The 16,499-nt window shown below is 41.5% G+C and overlaps 1 protein-coding gene across 8 annotated transcripts in view; it reads left to right on the top strand.

Moving 5' to 3' along the window:
* The first annotated feature begins 258 nt into the window (after positions 1–258).
* The window catches only part of LOC118006658 (casein kinase I), a 47,786-nt gene continuing 31,545 nt past the window's right edge, over positions 259–16,499 (top strand). For 2 of the 8 annotated variants that reach the window (XR_004678148.1, XM_034999373.1), the window contains exons 1-2: positions 259–935; positions 1,532–1,638. Coding sequence is in view for 6 of the 8 variants with exons in the window: in XM_034999373.1 (XP_034855264.1) it covers positions 813–935; positions 1,532–1,638 (230 nt within the window). In the remaining 2 variants the exon portion in view is untranslated. The remainder of the gene's footprint in view (positions 936–1,531; positions 1,639–16,499) is intronic. The other 6 variants (XM_034999376.1, XM_034999375.1, XM_034999374.1 and 3 more) reach the window with 5 other exon arrangements.

Below are 16,499 nucleotides of genomic sequence, written 5' to 3'. Positions count from 1 at the left end.
AGCCAGAAGTTCCCATCCTCCACGAAGAATGAAGGTGACTCCGCCCTAACATGCTCTCGGGGCCCGATGTCGCGCGGCCTTTCAGAGACCAGGCGGGTCCGACGTGACTAACAGGTAGCTTGATCCGAACAGCGAACAACCGGAAATAGAAGTGAGCCCCGGGCGGGGGTGAGGAGAGGCCACCGCACGCCTGCGCAATCAGCAGGGTTACAGTACGCATGCGTATTTGGGCGATGACGGGGTGACGCTCGGAGCGTGGGCCGCGACTCTCACGGATCCGGTTCCGCCCTCCCTCTCGTTGCCGACCCTCCGGGGCTAGCGCCCGAGATCCCTTTCCCAGAGTGCTCTGCGCCGTGAAGAAGCGGCTCCCGGGGACTGGGGGCATTTTGTGTTGGCTGGTCCCGGAGTAACAAGATGGCGGCGTCGGCGGAGTGACAGGGGTCCCTCTGGGCGGGAGCCGGCGGCAGTGGTGGCAGCGGTATCGCCGCCCTAAACCACCGCGCCACTTTTCCAGTCCGCGACGTCGCCGTGAAAGCGAGCCAGCGGCGGCCGCCCCAAAACAAGTGGCCCAGCCTCGTAACCGAGGGAACCCACTCACAAACTGCGGCCTGGCGAAAAGAAGCCTGATTGAGCGGCGGTGATCAGGTTCCCTTCGGCCGATTCTGGGCCCTGTAACGCCTTGAAAGAGCCACCGTTTTTCGTTTCCTGCCGCCCCCCTCCGCAGCCTTGTTCCGCGGACGAGCCCCTGAGGCCTCAGTCCTCCCCTCAGAGGTGTCGGGGCTTGGCCCCAGCCTCCATCTTCATCTCTCAGGATGGCGAGCAGCAGCGGCTCCAAGGCCGAATTCATTGTCGGAGGAAAATATAAACTGGTACGGAAGATCGGGTCTGGCTCCTTCGGGGACATTTATTTGGCGATCAACATTACCAACGGCGAGGTAATCACCCGGGGTGGGGTTCACGACCACGCTGCGCCAGTCCTCACCCCCTGCCCCAATCCCCAAAGTGCTGGGGCTTTTCCCTATCACAGGGAGGGAGCCAGTTTTCCTGGCTTTAGGAGCCTCCCCCGCTCTCTTTCCCTAAAAGGCAAAGAACCCGATAGAAGGGTTGGGAGAACCTATGAAGTTTCCCAGCTTGTTAAAAATGTACCTTAATCGAACTTTTTAAGCTGTCGTTTTAAGGCGAGATCGGCAAAATCGTATTTCTCGAATCCCCGTGTTTTCCCCACTATATGGATTTATTCTACTGGGGTTCTTGCTTTCGATCGTCAGTTTCCTTCAAAATCTCTCATTACGTTTTCTGGATGAATCATTTTCCTGCACCTTCGAGGACGTGCCGATTTCGTCATTACCCCCTGAAGAGGCCTTTGAGGCTGGTTGCCTCGTTTTATAATTACAAAGAGAGCTTTCTCTTCTGAGCCTCTCACTTCACCTTCTAGTCTCGAGTTGGAGCTTTGCTAATGTCTCCCCTCCTCTCCCCAGTGACATTGAATTCTTAGGGATGTTGATGCCATCATCCCCTCTCTCCCCTGCAGGAAGTGGCAGTGAAGCTAGAATCTCAGAAGGCCAGGCATCCCCAGTTGCTGTACGAGAGCAAACTCTATAAGATTCTTCAAGGTGGGGTGGGCATCCCCCACATACGGTAAGACCCCGTGAGCAAACAGGCGGTGCGCCGAGCGAAGTACGGCATGAGGGAAACGGGTAGAGGAAGGCAGTAGCACCGGCTGATTGGGGCCTTGGTATCTGAGTTACCTGGGTGTACTATAGCCGGTGGTGTCCTGAGAACCGTAAGACACCACAGTCACTGAGTAAATTTTTAGTTGGCCAACTTCGCTTAGAATTTCGGTTGGTTACACTGCTCCATTTAGCTTCCCTCATTCTTCTCTCGAGGCTTTCATTTGCAGTTAAGTTAGGCGAGTCATCTTTGATCCCTACGCGGCTTGTCTGCTGCTTTCTTTACGCCGACACCTCTGACGTTCTTAGGTTTATCCAGTGAAGTGGATTTGAAGGTGCCAAGTGACCGCGTTCGGCCAGTTCGGGTTGCTATTGGAGTTGGCTTGGGAAATGGCTGCTCTTTTGTTGTGTTTTTGTTCCAACATGTCTTCCTCCTCCGCTTAGAAAATGGCGGAACGACGTGACTCAACCGCATATTCCTGCCCTTTCCTAGGCTTGGGTTCACAAGTTACTCTTCCTTGCTTCCCCCTTTAGCAGCTCTGAGTGGATTAAACCTTTGAAAAGCCAAGAATAAAGGTGCGGGCGGCGGTGGGGTTCAAGGAAGGAGATGGCATAATGACAGTCTGTCTGTGATCCCTGCAGCAGATGCGACATGAAATGAAATTATACTATGCAAAATCCCTCACAGTCCCTTTGTAAGTGTTAATTATTCTTTCATGAAGGGTAATGTTGGCTACATTTCAGCTTGTGTACTAAATTTTGTAATGGCAAAGGCAGTCTGACCACTACTGTGTTGAAATTGACTCAAATCAGTTGTATTAAAAAGAAAGATTAATCTCGTAACCACAGTGTGATGAGTAACTTTAACCTGTTGAGTTACTTGATCGGTAACTCCTCACATCAGGGAAATTGTGGCCTTTTGGGGGGATGGGATATTGGTGAAGGCAAACAGCAATAGTAATCAGGATAAAAGATGACCACATAAAGACACTGGATATTTTAAATGGTTAACTTTAAAGGTTGTGTTTGACTTTGAGATTAAAAAGCATCTTCCTGGAGTAGAGGCTAAAATGTAGTGTAAAGTCAAGCCATTTTTCAACACTTAAAAATAACATTCGTAAAAAAACCAGAGACAGTTAAGAATTAAGTGGAGTGATAGTTAACGTAATTTCTTTTTCTATTCCAGTTTATATTCCTTAAATCTTGAATTAATTGCATACATTAATTCAGCTGTGGAAGCAACCCAAGTAATACTATCCTTAAAAAATCTCCAGTGCTGATAGATGTTTTTAACGGAGAAGTTGAATGATAAAATATTCTCTTGGTTGTGAGAGATAAATTATTTAGAGGAAACTTCCAGGTTTATTTTGTAAGGTAGATTAATGTGAAATCCAAGATGATGGGAGATTTTAAATGATTCCTATCCGCCCCCCCCCCCCAAAAACTGCCTGCTGGGAAAATGAATGTTACTCTGGAAGAATGAAAAAAATTTTTTTTAAAGAATGAAAGTCTTTATTAAAATGTCTAGCTTTTTATTTCCTCAAAATAAAAAGTCCATTGCATTAGCCAAAAAATTTAAGACGGCTTTCCTTTTGCCTTTAAACATATCTCTCCACCCCTGGCCCCCCCGATTTGCTTTCTGTACTGTAGTTTTTCTTAGAATTACACATAAAATGCAATCATACAGTATGAGGTCATTTGTGTCTGACTTCTCTCACTTACCATAATGCTTTTGAGATTCATCCATGTTGGGAGGTTTTAGAAATTTCACAAATTATGTTGAATTTAATGTATTAGAAATAATTTTCAAAAAGCATTAAGCATCTGGCATTTTCATTGCTAAACCCTTTTATCTGGTAGCTTTTATTTAAAGGCAGTGCTGATAACAGACCAACAAGAGCCATAGGTAATATACTGAGTGAGCACATGAATAAATGAAATTAACTTGTGAGCCCGGAATAACAGGCATCTATTATAAGATGTTGAGTGCAGAGAGTTGTAGTTATTAACTGGGTGGAGCTAAAGAGAGATTAACCTGGCTTTCAAATTAACGCTTCCTGGGAGAAGAGATGGGATTTCAGGATCCGGATGTAAGGAAGAAAGCTTGGTTGAACTGGTTGGGGAGGGCATCCAAGAATACAGTGTGGCTTCTGGGAGTAGTCTCTAATCAGAAGGTAGTAATTGGATGAGGGTGGGGAAAGAGTAAATTTGTTTTAGGAGTGGTGGAGTCTGGTACATAGAAACAGTAGTGGTTCATTGGTTGTAAAGTGTGAGAGAACTGTTTTTCTACTGAAGTGAAAAGGGTAGAAAGACTTTACATAAGCATTCTTTGGGTGGCAACGTCTTCCCATCCCCTCAGTTTGTTCCCCACTATTTCCACATCACCTATATATAGCATACAGGTAAATATTTGGTAAATATTGAACTATTTTGACTTTAGTTTATTGAGATTTAATGAAGCAGTCTATGTGTTATCCATTGTTTTAGATGGATGTAAATATATTTAGATTTGGGATGCCTGGCTGGCTCAGTTGGTAGAGCATGCAGCTCTTGATCTTGGGGTCATGAGTTCAAGCCCCATGTTGGGTGAAGAGATTACTTTTAAAAAACAATTTGGATTTTGCTGTAATTACACTTAATTCCATCTTCTCCCCTGCACTCCAAACCCCTTGAATTTACTAAGATACTTTCGGATATCCTAAAACAAGGGCTGAAAATGATCTAGCCCACATAGCCGACCTGACTCATTTTTACTTGGTAAGGGATCTGTTGTTAATGCAGAAGCATGGCATTCAGGGTAAAGAGCGGAATGAGGGTGGCGTTTAGTCTCCATGTTTTTAAGAAACTAGGGTCATTCTTTAGTTAAGAAACTGAAATCGTTAATTGACTTCTGGAAGCTCATTAAAAATTATTTCTGTTACAATCTTCTTTATCTTTGTGGTACTCAATTTGAATCGAAATAACGTGATCTCTAAAGAAGCACTTATGATACCAAGCTCTAGGTCTATCATGTGGTATTGACAATGATCTTGGGTCAGTCAGTCCTTTAACCTCTTTGGGTCTATCAGTTAGTTTGCTCATCTGTGAAATGCAAAGAGGATTTTACCATGTTAGTAATTTTCTAATTCTTTTGGAATAGGAAAGAAGAATACTGGACAGAAAAGTTTAGGGTTTCCTACTCTTCTAGAAAAAGTTTTGCATACTGAGCTTTCAGGTAGGGTTTTATTTGAACAGAGTTCCCTGCTTAAATAAGTCACCTGCCTCATTTGATCTTAGAACTTGTAGCTCTGAAATTTTGAAACTTCTTTTTGGATGATGGTAGCTAGAAAGCATTTCATCACAGTTTGATGTTAGGTCTAGATCTTACCTGACTCTTAGTACAGAGACCCCTCTCAAGACTCTTAAAAATGCCATCTGCCTCAGATAAACTGTCAGTTACCATTTAAAAGGAAGTAAATTAATGGAATATATTTTTATAGGGAAATGAATAGAGAAGATGGGAGGGGCATGGGAGAATTGTTGCCTTGTTTTCAACCACTTTTTTGCCCTCTCTGAATGGCAAGTATTACAGAAGATATTTATAAAGTACTAGTTAATCCTTACTCTTCAGTGTTAAAAGCAGCTTAAATTTTAATCTTAGCTTTTTGGCACTGAGCATATGTCTTGCAAATAAGTTCTAATGCTGTTATCAGAGAACAAAGATGACATCTGCACTGGATACGTCTTTATTACAGATTACTGGGTGCATGAGAAACGTGATTTTTAACTCGTAGAAACAATCTCTCTATATATACTACTATATATACATACGTATTATATGCATACAGAGTATACTAAAGGTGCTTTATATCGGTTTATAATGGATTTCTAGTTGCGGAATAATGTAATGATGCTTAAGTAGCATTTGTGAGCTAAATGAAACCTGAATACAGCCTAATGTCTCACAAATTAGATTACTGAGTCTCTGAAGGGTTACTAGAGTCTCCTAACTCCTAATTTTTCTGAGCCATTTTCACCTTTATGTCAAGGTCATTATGCCTGCTCACAAACCCCACACCTTTTCATTTGATGCTACAGAGCCATACTATGCCTCCTTCACTTTATTGCATTTGGCCTCATTCAGAGAAAGTGAAAACCTCTTCTATAAATGTAAGTTAACTTTGACAGAGAGAGAGCAAGAGCAGGAGCACAAGCAGGGGGAGTGGGAGAGGGAGAGCAGGCTTCCTGCAGAGCAGGGAGCCGGATGAAGGGCTCGATCCCAGGACTCTGGGATCGTGACCTGAGCCGAAGGCAGACGCTTAACAACTGAGCCACCCAGGTGCCCCATAAGTAACTTATTGTTTGTGTTATTATTTAACTAGATGCTTATAAATTTTTTTTTTTTTTTTTTTTAAGGATTTTACTTGTTTATTTGACAGGGAGAGACACAGCGAGAGAGGGAACACAAGCAGGGGGAGTAGGAGAAGGAGAAGCAGGCTTCCCATTGAGCAGGGAGCCTGATGTGGGGTTCGATCCCAGGACCCTGGGATCATGACCTGAGCCGAAGGCAGAGGCTTAATGACTGAGCCACCCAGGCGCCCCTAAAAAGATCCATTTACTTTAGAGAGAGAGCAGGGGGGGCAGAGGGAGAGGGAGAGAATGAGAATCCCAGTTAGACTCCCTGTTGAGCGGGAAGCCTAATGTGAGGCTCAGTCTCACAACCCCAAAGCCATGACCCGAGCTGAAACAAAGAGTCGGACACCTAACTGACTGAGCCACCCAGGTGCCACCCCTTAATAGTTTTCAAAATATAAGTGAATACCTAGTTAAAATGATGTTTTTTTTTTAAGATTTTATTTATTTATTTGACAGAGAGCGAGAGCAGAAATACAAGCAGGGGGAACGGGAGAGGTAGAAGCAGGCTTCCCACCAAGCAGGGAGCCCGATGCGGGGCTCGATCCCAGGACCCTAGGACCATGACCCAAGCCGAAGGCAGACGCTCAACCGACTGAGCCACCCAGGTGCCCCAAAATGATGGGTTTTGTTATTGTATTTGTTTCTAAAACAATCTCAGGTGGCTCTTGAAATTTAAATGACCAGTAGTCACATAGCATGGATGTGTTTTAATTTTTTTTTTTAATGACATGTGATTTATATACAGTGAAATGCACAGCTTTCAATGTGCCATCAAATGAATTTTGACAAATGTATACAGTGGTATAGTCCACGCTCCCTACTGAGATAAAGAATATTTGATTTTTTTGAATACAGCTAGTCCATGGTAAGCTACATTTTGTGGCAAGATAGGTTTTATTTATTTATTTTTAAGTTGGTCTTTTGGATCATATTTACATATTTATTTTTCTGGATATGATGTTGATTTGCCCGTATGCAAGACTATAGGTTAATAATGTTTTTATCACCATGAAGTACACTATACAACTTGCCTTCCTTCTGCGATGTCATGTAGATTTGAACCTAGAATGAATTCTGTAATTTGTAATGTCAGCTTTCATTTATAAAAGGGATTTCATAAGATTAATTAGGTCTTAAGAGTTTTTTTTTAATAAGATTTTATTTATTTGACAGAGATTGCACAAGCTGGTTGGGGGGGGGAGCGGGAGAGGGCGAAGCAAGTTCCCCATGGGAGCAGGAAGCCCTGGGATCATGACCTGAGCTGAAGGGAGACCCTTAACCAACTGAGCCACCCAAGTGCCCCTTAAGAATTTTATTTTTTTAATGCATTATGTAAGTTGATGAGATCAGAGGCACCTGGGTGGCTCAGTCGGTTAAGCATCTGCCTTTGGCTCAGGTCATGATCTTGGGGTCCTGGGATCGAGCCCTGCATCAGGCTCTCTGCTCAGCTGGGAGTCTGCCTCTCCCTCTCCCTCTGTGCTCTCTCCCACTCTCTCTCAAATGAACAAAATCTTTTTTTTTTTTTTTAAGATTTTATTTATTAGAGAGTGCGAGCAAAAGCAGGGGGGGCAACAGGCAGAGGAGGAGAAGCAGGCTCCCCGCGGAGCAGGGAGCCGATGTGGGGCTCAATCCCAGGACTCTGGGGTCGTGACCTGAGCCGAAGGCAGACGCTCAACCAACTGAGCCACCTAGGTGCCCCTCAAATAAATAGAATCTTAAAAAAAAAATTGATGAGATCAGTAGGATAAACTATGGTTCTTTCATTCTCTGATATGGTAATAATTTGTTCTAACTTTAATGTATAATTGCCTTTTATTATGTTAGTACATACTACTGAAATAAGTGAGTAGTTGGTTGAATACAGTGTGGCTAAACATTCATTTTTCCATGTATGTGCAAGAAAGAAAAGTAGAATTGACCATTATTCAGACATTGCACATGGTCTTATTTAATCATTACAACAATCCTGTAAGTTGGGGTTTCCTATAAAGTGAGAGTCAGAGTAGTTAATTTGCCTAAACTCAACACATCCAATGTGTTGTTTAAATAGATCTTACTGCATCTACAGACTGTGCCAGTGGTTCCCACACTTTGCCCATCGGAATAACATGGAGAAGTTTTAAAAAAAAAATGACACTTGGCTCTTAGTCTTACATATTTTGATTTAATGGGTTTGGGTATGCCTTAGGCATCAAGAGTTAAAAAAAAAACTCCCCAGGTGATTCTGATACATGGCAGAGTTTAGGAACCATTTTACTGTGCCATATTTCAGGGTTATAATTGTTCTTTCCTGCCCATACCCACCAACTCCCATCTTTTCTAGAACTGCAATTTGGTAAGGCTGGTTTCTTAACTTACCTCCTCCTATGAGTTAGGAGGTTAATTCAGGAAATCTATACCAGGAAACATGGCACTGGAAAGTACACTGTAGTCCCATATAATCAAATGCTTTGATTTCTGGAAAGTAACACCAATATTTGAAACCATTTTTGTACTCCCATGTTCCAGATGCATTCCTATAAGAAAGCATTCTAGAAATTCCTTGAGGGAAAGAACCATGTCTTGCTGATAGAGGTATCTTTTGTTTTTTAGCCTAGTGTTGGCTAAAAAGGCACTAATGACTCAATAAAGAAATTCTTTTATTTTATATTCATTCATTCATTCATTCATTTTTTTTAGAGAGTGAGCAAGCAGGGGAGGGGCAGAGGGAGAGAGAATTTTAGGCAGACTCTGTTCAGTGTGGAGCCCAGAGTGGGGCTCCATCTCACGACCTGAGCCGAAACTAAGAGTTGGGCACTTAACTGTGCCACCTAGGCGCCCCTATCAGTGTACATTTACTTTTTAATGGAACCCTATAGAGAGTTTGACTTCTTTTACACATTTATAGAACTTTGGGAGTACCTGATGTATGCATAGTTCCTAATGGGAATATTTATCATCTCTGTAGTATTTAGTATTTCTTGAGTATTCAGCTGAACTCACTAGCTGGCAGCAAATTTACAAATGGAAATGTGGCTGTACTCGTTCTTTAGCATTGAAAGCTGGTATAAAAATACTGCCATATCATTAAATGCTAATGTCCATTAATTTCACAGTGAAGGCTTGCTATTGTGGACATTTAGCAGCTTAAGTATCTATTAGCATCTCTTAGTATCTCTTAGTTGTGTTGGCCTTTGGAATTTCTTTTGGTTCTTGTTCATCAACATCAGGAAGCTGCAACTTTTGTACTGGAGATTTTTTTCTTAAGGGAGACAAGATGGTGACAGTGGCTAAGCATACATCATATTTGTCATCCATATGTTTCATTTGTGCCATCATTAAGTGTATAGTAGAGAGGTGTTCAGATTAACCTGAAATTCAGGTTATCCTGTATTTCAGCTCATCTGGAAGCTGCTTTAAGTACTTATTTATTAAATTGGCCTACACTACCAGACTGTTCTGTCCTTAAGGTGACTTTTATGGAAAGGGGAGTGTGAGATTTGATTATAAATTGCTTTGTTAGAAGGTAATAGCATGAAATATTTATAAGTTTTAAGTTTCACATTTTCCAAGTCTTCATTACATTAGAAGTGTTTAATACGTTGTTCTTGGTAACAACTAAAATAATGAAATTCTTCTAAGGAAACTGGGATTTATACCTTCACATAAATACCATTCTTTTCCATTCCTTTACTATGCTGTTCATTATGTATTTAGGTTAGATTGTTTTCTTTTTGGCTGTTCTTCCTTGATTAAAATTCTTTTTTTTTTTTTTTTTAAGAGTATTTATTTGAAGGGGGAGGTGCATTGGGGAGGGGCAGAGGCAAAGAGTCTCAAGCAGACTGCTGAGTGCAGAGCCTGACACGGGGCTCAGTCCTATGACCCTGAGATCATGACCTGAGTTGAAACCAAGAGTTGGCCACCCAACGGACTATGCCACCCAGGTGCTCCTTGATTAAAATTACTCTTACCACTGGGCTCCACTTACTGAAATCCTGGTGTTCCCATTTTTGAACCTCCATAATATTAATACCTTGTATCCCTCCAAGAGAACAGAGTAATGTTAGCTTCTCTTCAAATGAAAGCTCAGATGTTCAAAAGTGTCTTAGAAACTTAATATACTTTACAGTACCTCCTACAGTACTTTCTAGAGGATAAGCAAGTATTTCTTTTATTCAATCAGCAAACCTGTATGAGTGCCTATTATGTGCCAGGCATAGTTAAGATACTGGGCATATTTCAGTGAACAGAAAAAATTTTGTGAGACTTTCATTCTTTTTGAGCACATGCAGTGCATCTGGCATATAGTTGTGAATTCATCTCTCTTACTGAAAATTAGGAGGAAAGATGTGTAAATCTCAGACAGTGTGAGGACATGTTTCCTTAACATCAAAGGGATAGTATCCTGAGTATAAGCCCTAAATAGTACTCTGAACCATCTAGAGACTGCATTGATTGGTCAGGTCAGTGGGACCCCATTATGCTTCCCTGTGAATACTTATTTCTCAAACATTAACCATGCATAATAATTACCTACAGAGCTTGTTAAGGGTGCCTATAGCACTTACCTGCAGCTTCAGGCACATAGGTACAATAAATATTAAAACAGAGATTGGAGAAACAGATTTTTTTTATTTTTTTATTTTTTAAGATTTTGTTTTTGGGACTCCTGGGTGGCTCAGTCAATTAAGCAGCTGCTTTCATCTCAGATGATAATCCCAGGGTCCTGGGAACAAGTCCTGCATGGGGCTCCTTGTTCAGCAGGGAGCCTGCTTCTCCCTCTGCCTGCCACTCCCCACTGCCTGTGCACGCACGCACTCTTTCTGGCAAATAAATCTTAAAAAAAAAAAAAATTTTTTTTTTAAAGTAATCTCTGTACCCACTGTGGGGCTCAAACTCACAACCCTGAGATCAGAAGTCCCACACACTACTGACCGAGCCAGCCAGCTATCCCTGGAAAAAGATTTTTTTTTTGTAACAGCTTTAAGGAAAAAATTGACATACATAAATCATCACATTTAAAATGTACAATTCATTGGTTTTTAGTGTGTGTACAGAGTTGTGCAACCATCACCATAATCTGATTTTAGAATATTTGTTAACTGGTAAACAAGGAAATAAAGTGATCTTGTTTCACTGTGTCCCAGCCATGCTGGCTTCTTTTAAGTTTGCTGTGAATACCAAACTTCAGGCACACTAACTCCCATCCACCCCTTTACCTGGCCATCTTCCATTTTATACTTCCAAGAATTAACCATGCTTCTTCATCAGAAAAGCTTTCCTTAATGACTCTCTCTAAAAGATAGATTGGGTTGCCATCATCTGGACCCTCTCAGCACTGGTCTCTCCTTCCTCACTTCTGTTTGTTTCTTTTTAAGTAAGCACCATGCCCAGTGTGGAGCCCAGTGTGGGGCCCAGTGTGGGGCTTGAATTCAGGACCCTGAGATTGAGACCTGAGCTGAGATCAAGAGTTGGGCACTTAACCAACTGAGCCACCTAGGTGCCGATCACGTGTTTTTTATTTGCATGCGCACACTGCTGTAAGCTATGAGAGCAATAATTAATTTAGTTTTGTCTTGTTAGATACCATAAATATTGAATGGATCAATAAATAGTACCTTTAGTACTGAATAGTGATGTAGTCATATATAAGGCACATTTTTTGGTTTTGTGTTTTTATAATTTTTTGGATTAAGGAACAGTTACACATCTTTGAAGGCAAACGGCAAGGAACAAGGAGACTAAGGAATTTGAAAATGTTACAACATTAATTCAAGGCTGTATTGTGATCAAAGGATTAGTAGTAGCAGTTTTGGAGGATTAGGATGAAGAAGGAAAGCAGATTATTTTAGTTGATGGTAGTATTGCTGAATAAAACATATATTTGTTACCCAACTCTCAGATCTTACTCTGTGGTCTCTTCACCTTAAAAAATTAGTTTTGAGGATGGGGGATAAGTGATGGGGATTAAAGAGTGCACTTACCATGATGAGCAATGTATAGAATTGTTGAATCATATATTGTACACCTGAACCTAATATCACACTGTATGTTAACTGACTGGAATTAAAATTAAAAACTTAATTAAAAAAATACAAAAAAATTGGTTTCGATGGGCGCCTGCGTAGCTCAGTCGTTAAGTATCTGCCTTCGGCTCAGGTCATGATCCCTGGGGTGCTGGGATCGAGCCCCACATGGGGCTCCCTGCTCGGTGGGAAGCGTGCTTCTCCCTCTCCCCCCCCCCAACCCCCACTTGTGTTTCTGCTCTCGCCGTGTCTCTGTCAAATAGATAAATAAAATCTTAAAAAAAAAAAAAAAAAAATTGGTTTCGAAGCAGGGATTCTTAACCTGGTAGGGATATAACCTCCCAAGGGGGGATAGGAAAAAAATTACATCTTATCTTTTTTGTTGTTGTTGTTGTTGTTGTTTTAAGATTTTATTTATTTGAGGTGCCTGAGTAGCTCAGTCATTAAGTGTCTGCCTTCGGCTCAGGTCATGATCTGGGCTCGGGCTCCCTGCTAGGGGAAGCCTGCTTCTCTCTCTCCCCCTGCTTGTGCTCCTGCTCTCGCTCGCTCTCTGTCAAATAAATAAAATCTTTAAAAAAAAAATTTTTTTTTTTTATTTATTTGATAGGGCACAAGCAGGGGGAGCGGCAGGCAGAGGGAGAAGCAGGCTCCCCGCTGAGCCGGGAGCCCGATGTGGGGCTTAATCCCAGGGTTCTGGGATCACCTGGGTTGAAGGCAGGCGCTGAACTGACTGAGCCACCCAGGTGCCCCTACATCTTTATTTTCATGAACTTCTAACTGAATCTAGTAAGATGGTCCCAGACTTAGGATGGTTCAATTTATGGTTTTTAGACTTTATGATGCTGTGAAAGTGGTATGCATTCAGTAGAAACCATGTTTTGAATTTGATCTTCTCCCAGGCTGGCATATGTGGTGTGACACTCTCGGGAAGTTGCTGGGCAGCAGCGCTGAGGCAGCTCCCAGTCAGGTGATCATGAGGGTAAACAACTGGTGTATTTACAACCATTCTACTCCGATACAGCCATTCTGTTTTTCCCTTTCAGTACTGTATTTAATAAATTACATGAAATATTGAACACTTTATTATAAAATAGGCTTTGTTAGATGGTTTTGCCCAAATGTAGTCTAATTTAAGTGTTCTAAGTACATTTAAGGTAGGCTAGGCTAAGTAATGATGTTCAGTACATTATGTGTATTAAATGCATTTTTCACGTAGAGTATTTTCAGCTTAGGATGGCTTTAACAGGATATAACCCCATGGTAAATTGAGGACAATCTGTATTTCTATTGTAAATGGAGGCAAGAAATCTTCACTAGTTTAGCAGTACCTCTGGCTTTATCACCAGTAGAAATCACAGATATTTCTCCATAACACATTATTGTTGCAGGTATCTCAGAATATTGTTTACACTCCTAACTGCTTCATAATTAGTAGTCCTAATTAGATCTGCTCTTTTATCTCATTAATAAAGAACATGTACTTTACTATATCAAAATTAAGTAATCTTAGTGTGGCTGAAATTCCCTATAATTGTTTTCCTTTATAATGCTATGTATTTTATTCTCTGCATTTAAAATATTCTGAGAAGGAATCTATAGGCTTTATCAGACTACCAAAGGTGGGAGATCTGTGGCACCAAAAAGATTAAGAAATGTTGATGTAGGAGTTACTTCACCTCCAATTCCCAAATCGTTTAGACAAGGTCTGTGGCATTGTGGCTAAATACATTTGATGCAAGGTTGGTCACTCATTTGGTAGGTTCCCAATATTTCTTTTCTTTTCTCTTCCTAGCCTTGTTTTAACTCTCAATTACTTACATGCTTGTTAATGCCCTCCCCAGGCATGTGAGATTGTAAAGGTGGGAAAATCAGTTAAAAAAGGTTGAACAGTTTGGGACGCCTGGGTGGCTCGGTCGGTTGAGCATCTGCCTTTGGCTCAGGTCATGATGCCAGGATCCTGGGATCGAGTCCCGCATCGGGCTCCTTGCTCAGCGGGGAGCCTGCCGCTCCCCCTGCTTGTGCTCTCTCTCTCTCTTGCTCACTCTCTCTGACAAATAAAATCTTTAAAAAAAAAAAAAAAAAAAGGTTGAACGGTTTGAAGAAAGATTTAAAAGTTTGAATTAATATATCTAAAATTTCTTGGTATCACATTTATCAGCATTATTACTTTGATTGCCATCCCTACAGCTAAAACTGTGGTCTTTTCTCAGTTACTTTATGTCTAAAACAGTTGTCAGTATGGAGAAATTGTTCTAATCTGTGTTTGTGTTTAAAGTTCTAGGTATTCCACAGTGTCTATTAAACCTGATCCTCCACTTCCTTACAGTAGCCAGATTGCATTGAGTGTCTTTTCTTTAGTGAAGATGCCCTGAATTTCAAACCATTTCAGAGGTGTTTCTGCAAGTTACAAATCCCAGGGATTATGGATAAAAATTATGTTACTGACCTTTTAAAATCTCAATTGTATTTTTTGCTTTTTATTTTTTAATTTTTTTAAAGTAGGTTTCATGCTGAACGTGGAGCCCATTGGAGGGCTTGAACTCATGACTCTTGAGATCAAGTTGGATGCCTAACTGATTGAGCCACTCAGGCGCCCCTGAATTGTATCTTAAATGTGAAGTTGGCAAGAGAAGGAAATAGATTGATGCTCTTAAATTTTTGATGGCAGGAGAAATTAAGTTTAGGTCATTAAATTCTAGGTACCTTGTATTCAGAGTAAAATAGAGGCCACAAATCTAAGGAGCAGTTATGGGCAAGGAAACTTAAGGAAAACAAGAGTTACACAGCAGTCTTGTTTATCAGTAATTAATAGAAAACTAAGAGGTGAACCCATATTAAGTCCTGTTTCTAGTTCTCTTTCAAAAGGGCTAAAGATTTACCCTGAATCAGAATGTGGTTGAAACTATCTTGCATTATTGGTTGTTTTCGTAATGAATGCCATTAATAAGATGGAGCAGGGCGCCTGGGTGGCTCAGTTGGTTAGGCGGCTGCCTTTGGCTCAGGTCATGATGGTGGAGTCACAGGGTGGAGTCCCGCGTTGGGCTCCCTGCTCGGCGGGGAGTCTGCTTCTCCCTCTGACCCTCCTCCCTCTCATGCTCTCTGTCTCTCATTCTCTCTCTCTCAAATAAATAAATAAAATCTTAAAAAAAAAAAAAAAGAAATGGAGCTTAGTAAATACTGACAGTTTTAGGTTAGAGGTTACAGTGTCGAAGACTCAAGGTCTTAGATGTCTGCAGCTTCCAGAAGTAATCAAATGAATGTAGTACCAGAAGGATTTGAGACTCAAGTATTTAAATTGAGAGTAGAGGGGTTCTGTTGTGGTTGAGAGTACCCTTCTGTTAAAGTCTGGTAATTTAGGAGCTGGGGGGGCGGCGGGGATCAGCTAGATTGTACTAGAACAGATCTTATTTTCTACCCTCATAAAAAGGAACATAAAGATTGGATGATGATGGCTTGGCAAGAAAGTTTGAGAGACAGTGTCTTGAGAATGGAGATGCTATTATAGCACTGATTCAGTGCTCCTGCTTTTTAGTTGTTCAGTGAAGACTTTGATATTAATGACCTAAGGACGGGAGGATAAGCGGCACAGGAAGAAACATGTACCGGTTAAGAATATCACTTGTAAACTTTTATAATTACTTGGCTAATTTGAACCAAAGATGAATAGATGCTTCCTGATGATTTTATACTTGAAGTACAGAGTGGTTTTGTTTTCCTTGTTTCGTTTCCCTTATGTGCCAAATCAAGCACTCCCCAGCCTGTTAGAGCCTCTAATCTGACTTTTCACTCTTTAATTCAGCAAATGTTACTGAGCATTTCCCACGGGTAAGGCATTGTGCTGGATGCCTGGAATATAGAGTTGTGAATAAGACAAATACAGTGGCTGCCCATGTTGTATTAGTCAGGATTCTCCAGAGAACAGAACCAATGAATATTATATAAACAGAAAGACATTTCTTATGAGGCATTGGCTTACCCCTATGGAGGCAAAGAAGTACCAGTTTGAGGTGTGCAAGCTGGAGGCCTAGGAAACCAGTGGTGTAGTTTTGGTCCCAAGTCTAGAGGCCTGAGAACCATAAGCTTGGGTAATGGAGGGCAGAAGATGCATGTCCCAGCTCTAGCTGACGAATTTTCCCTTCCTCTGCTTTTTAGTTTTATTCCCTTTTCTATTCAAGCCCTCCACTTTGGGGAAGGTGATCTTAGTCTGTCATTCAAGTGCTAATCTTGATTCAAGTGCTGATCTCTGGAGACACCTTCACAGACAACCCAAAGTAATGTTTTACCAGCTATCCCATCATCCTTGAGCCCAGTCTGATGCATAAGATTAACCATCACGGGCGCCTGGGTGGCTCAGTTGGTTAAGCGACTGCCTTCGGCTCAGGTCATGATCCTGGAGTCCTGGGATCGAGTCCTGCATCGGGCTCCCTGC

The sequence above is a fragment of the Mirounga leonina genome, unplaced genomic scaffold (assembly GCF_011800145.1).
Source record: "Mirounga leonina isolate KUSES-001 unplaced genomic scaffold, KU_Mleo_1.0 Mir_98, whole genome shotgun sequence".
NCBI lineage: Eukaryota > Metazoa > Chordata > Mammalia > Carnivora > Phocidae > Mirounga > Mirounga leonina.
This window is presented reverse-complemented; position numbering and strand designations above follow the sequence as displayed.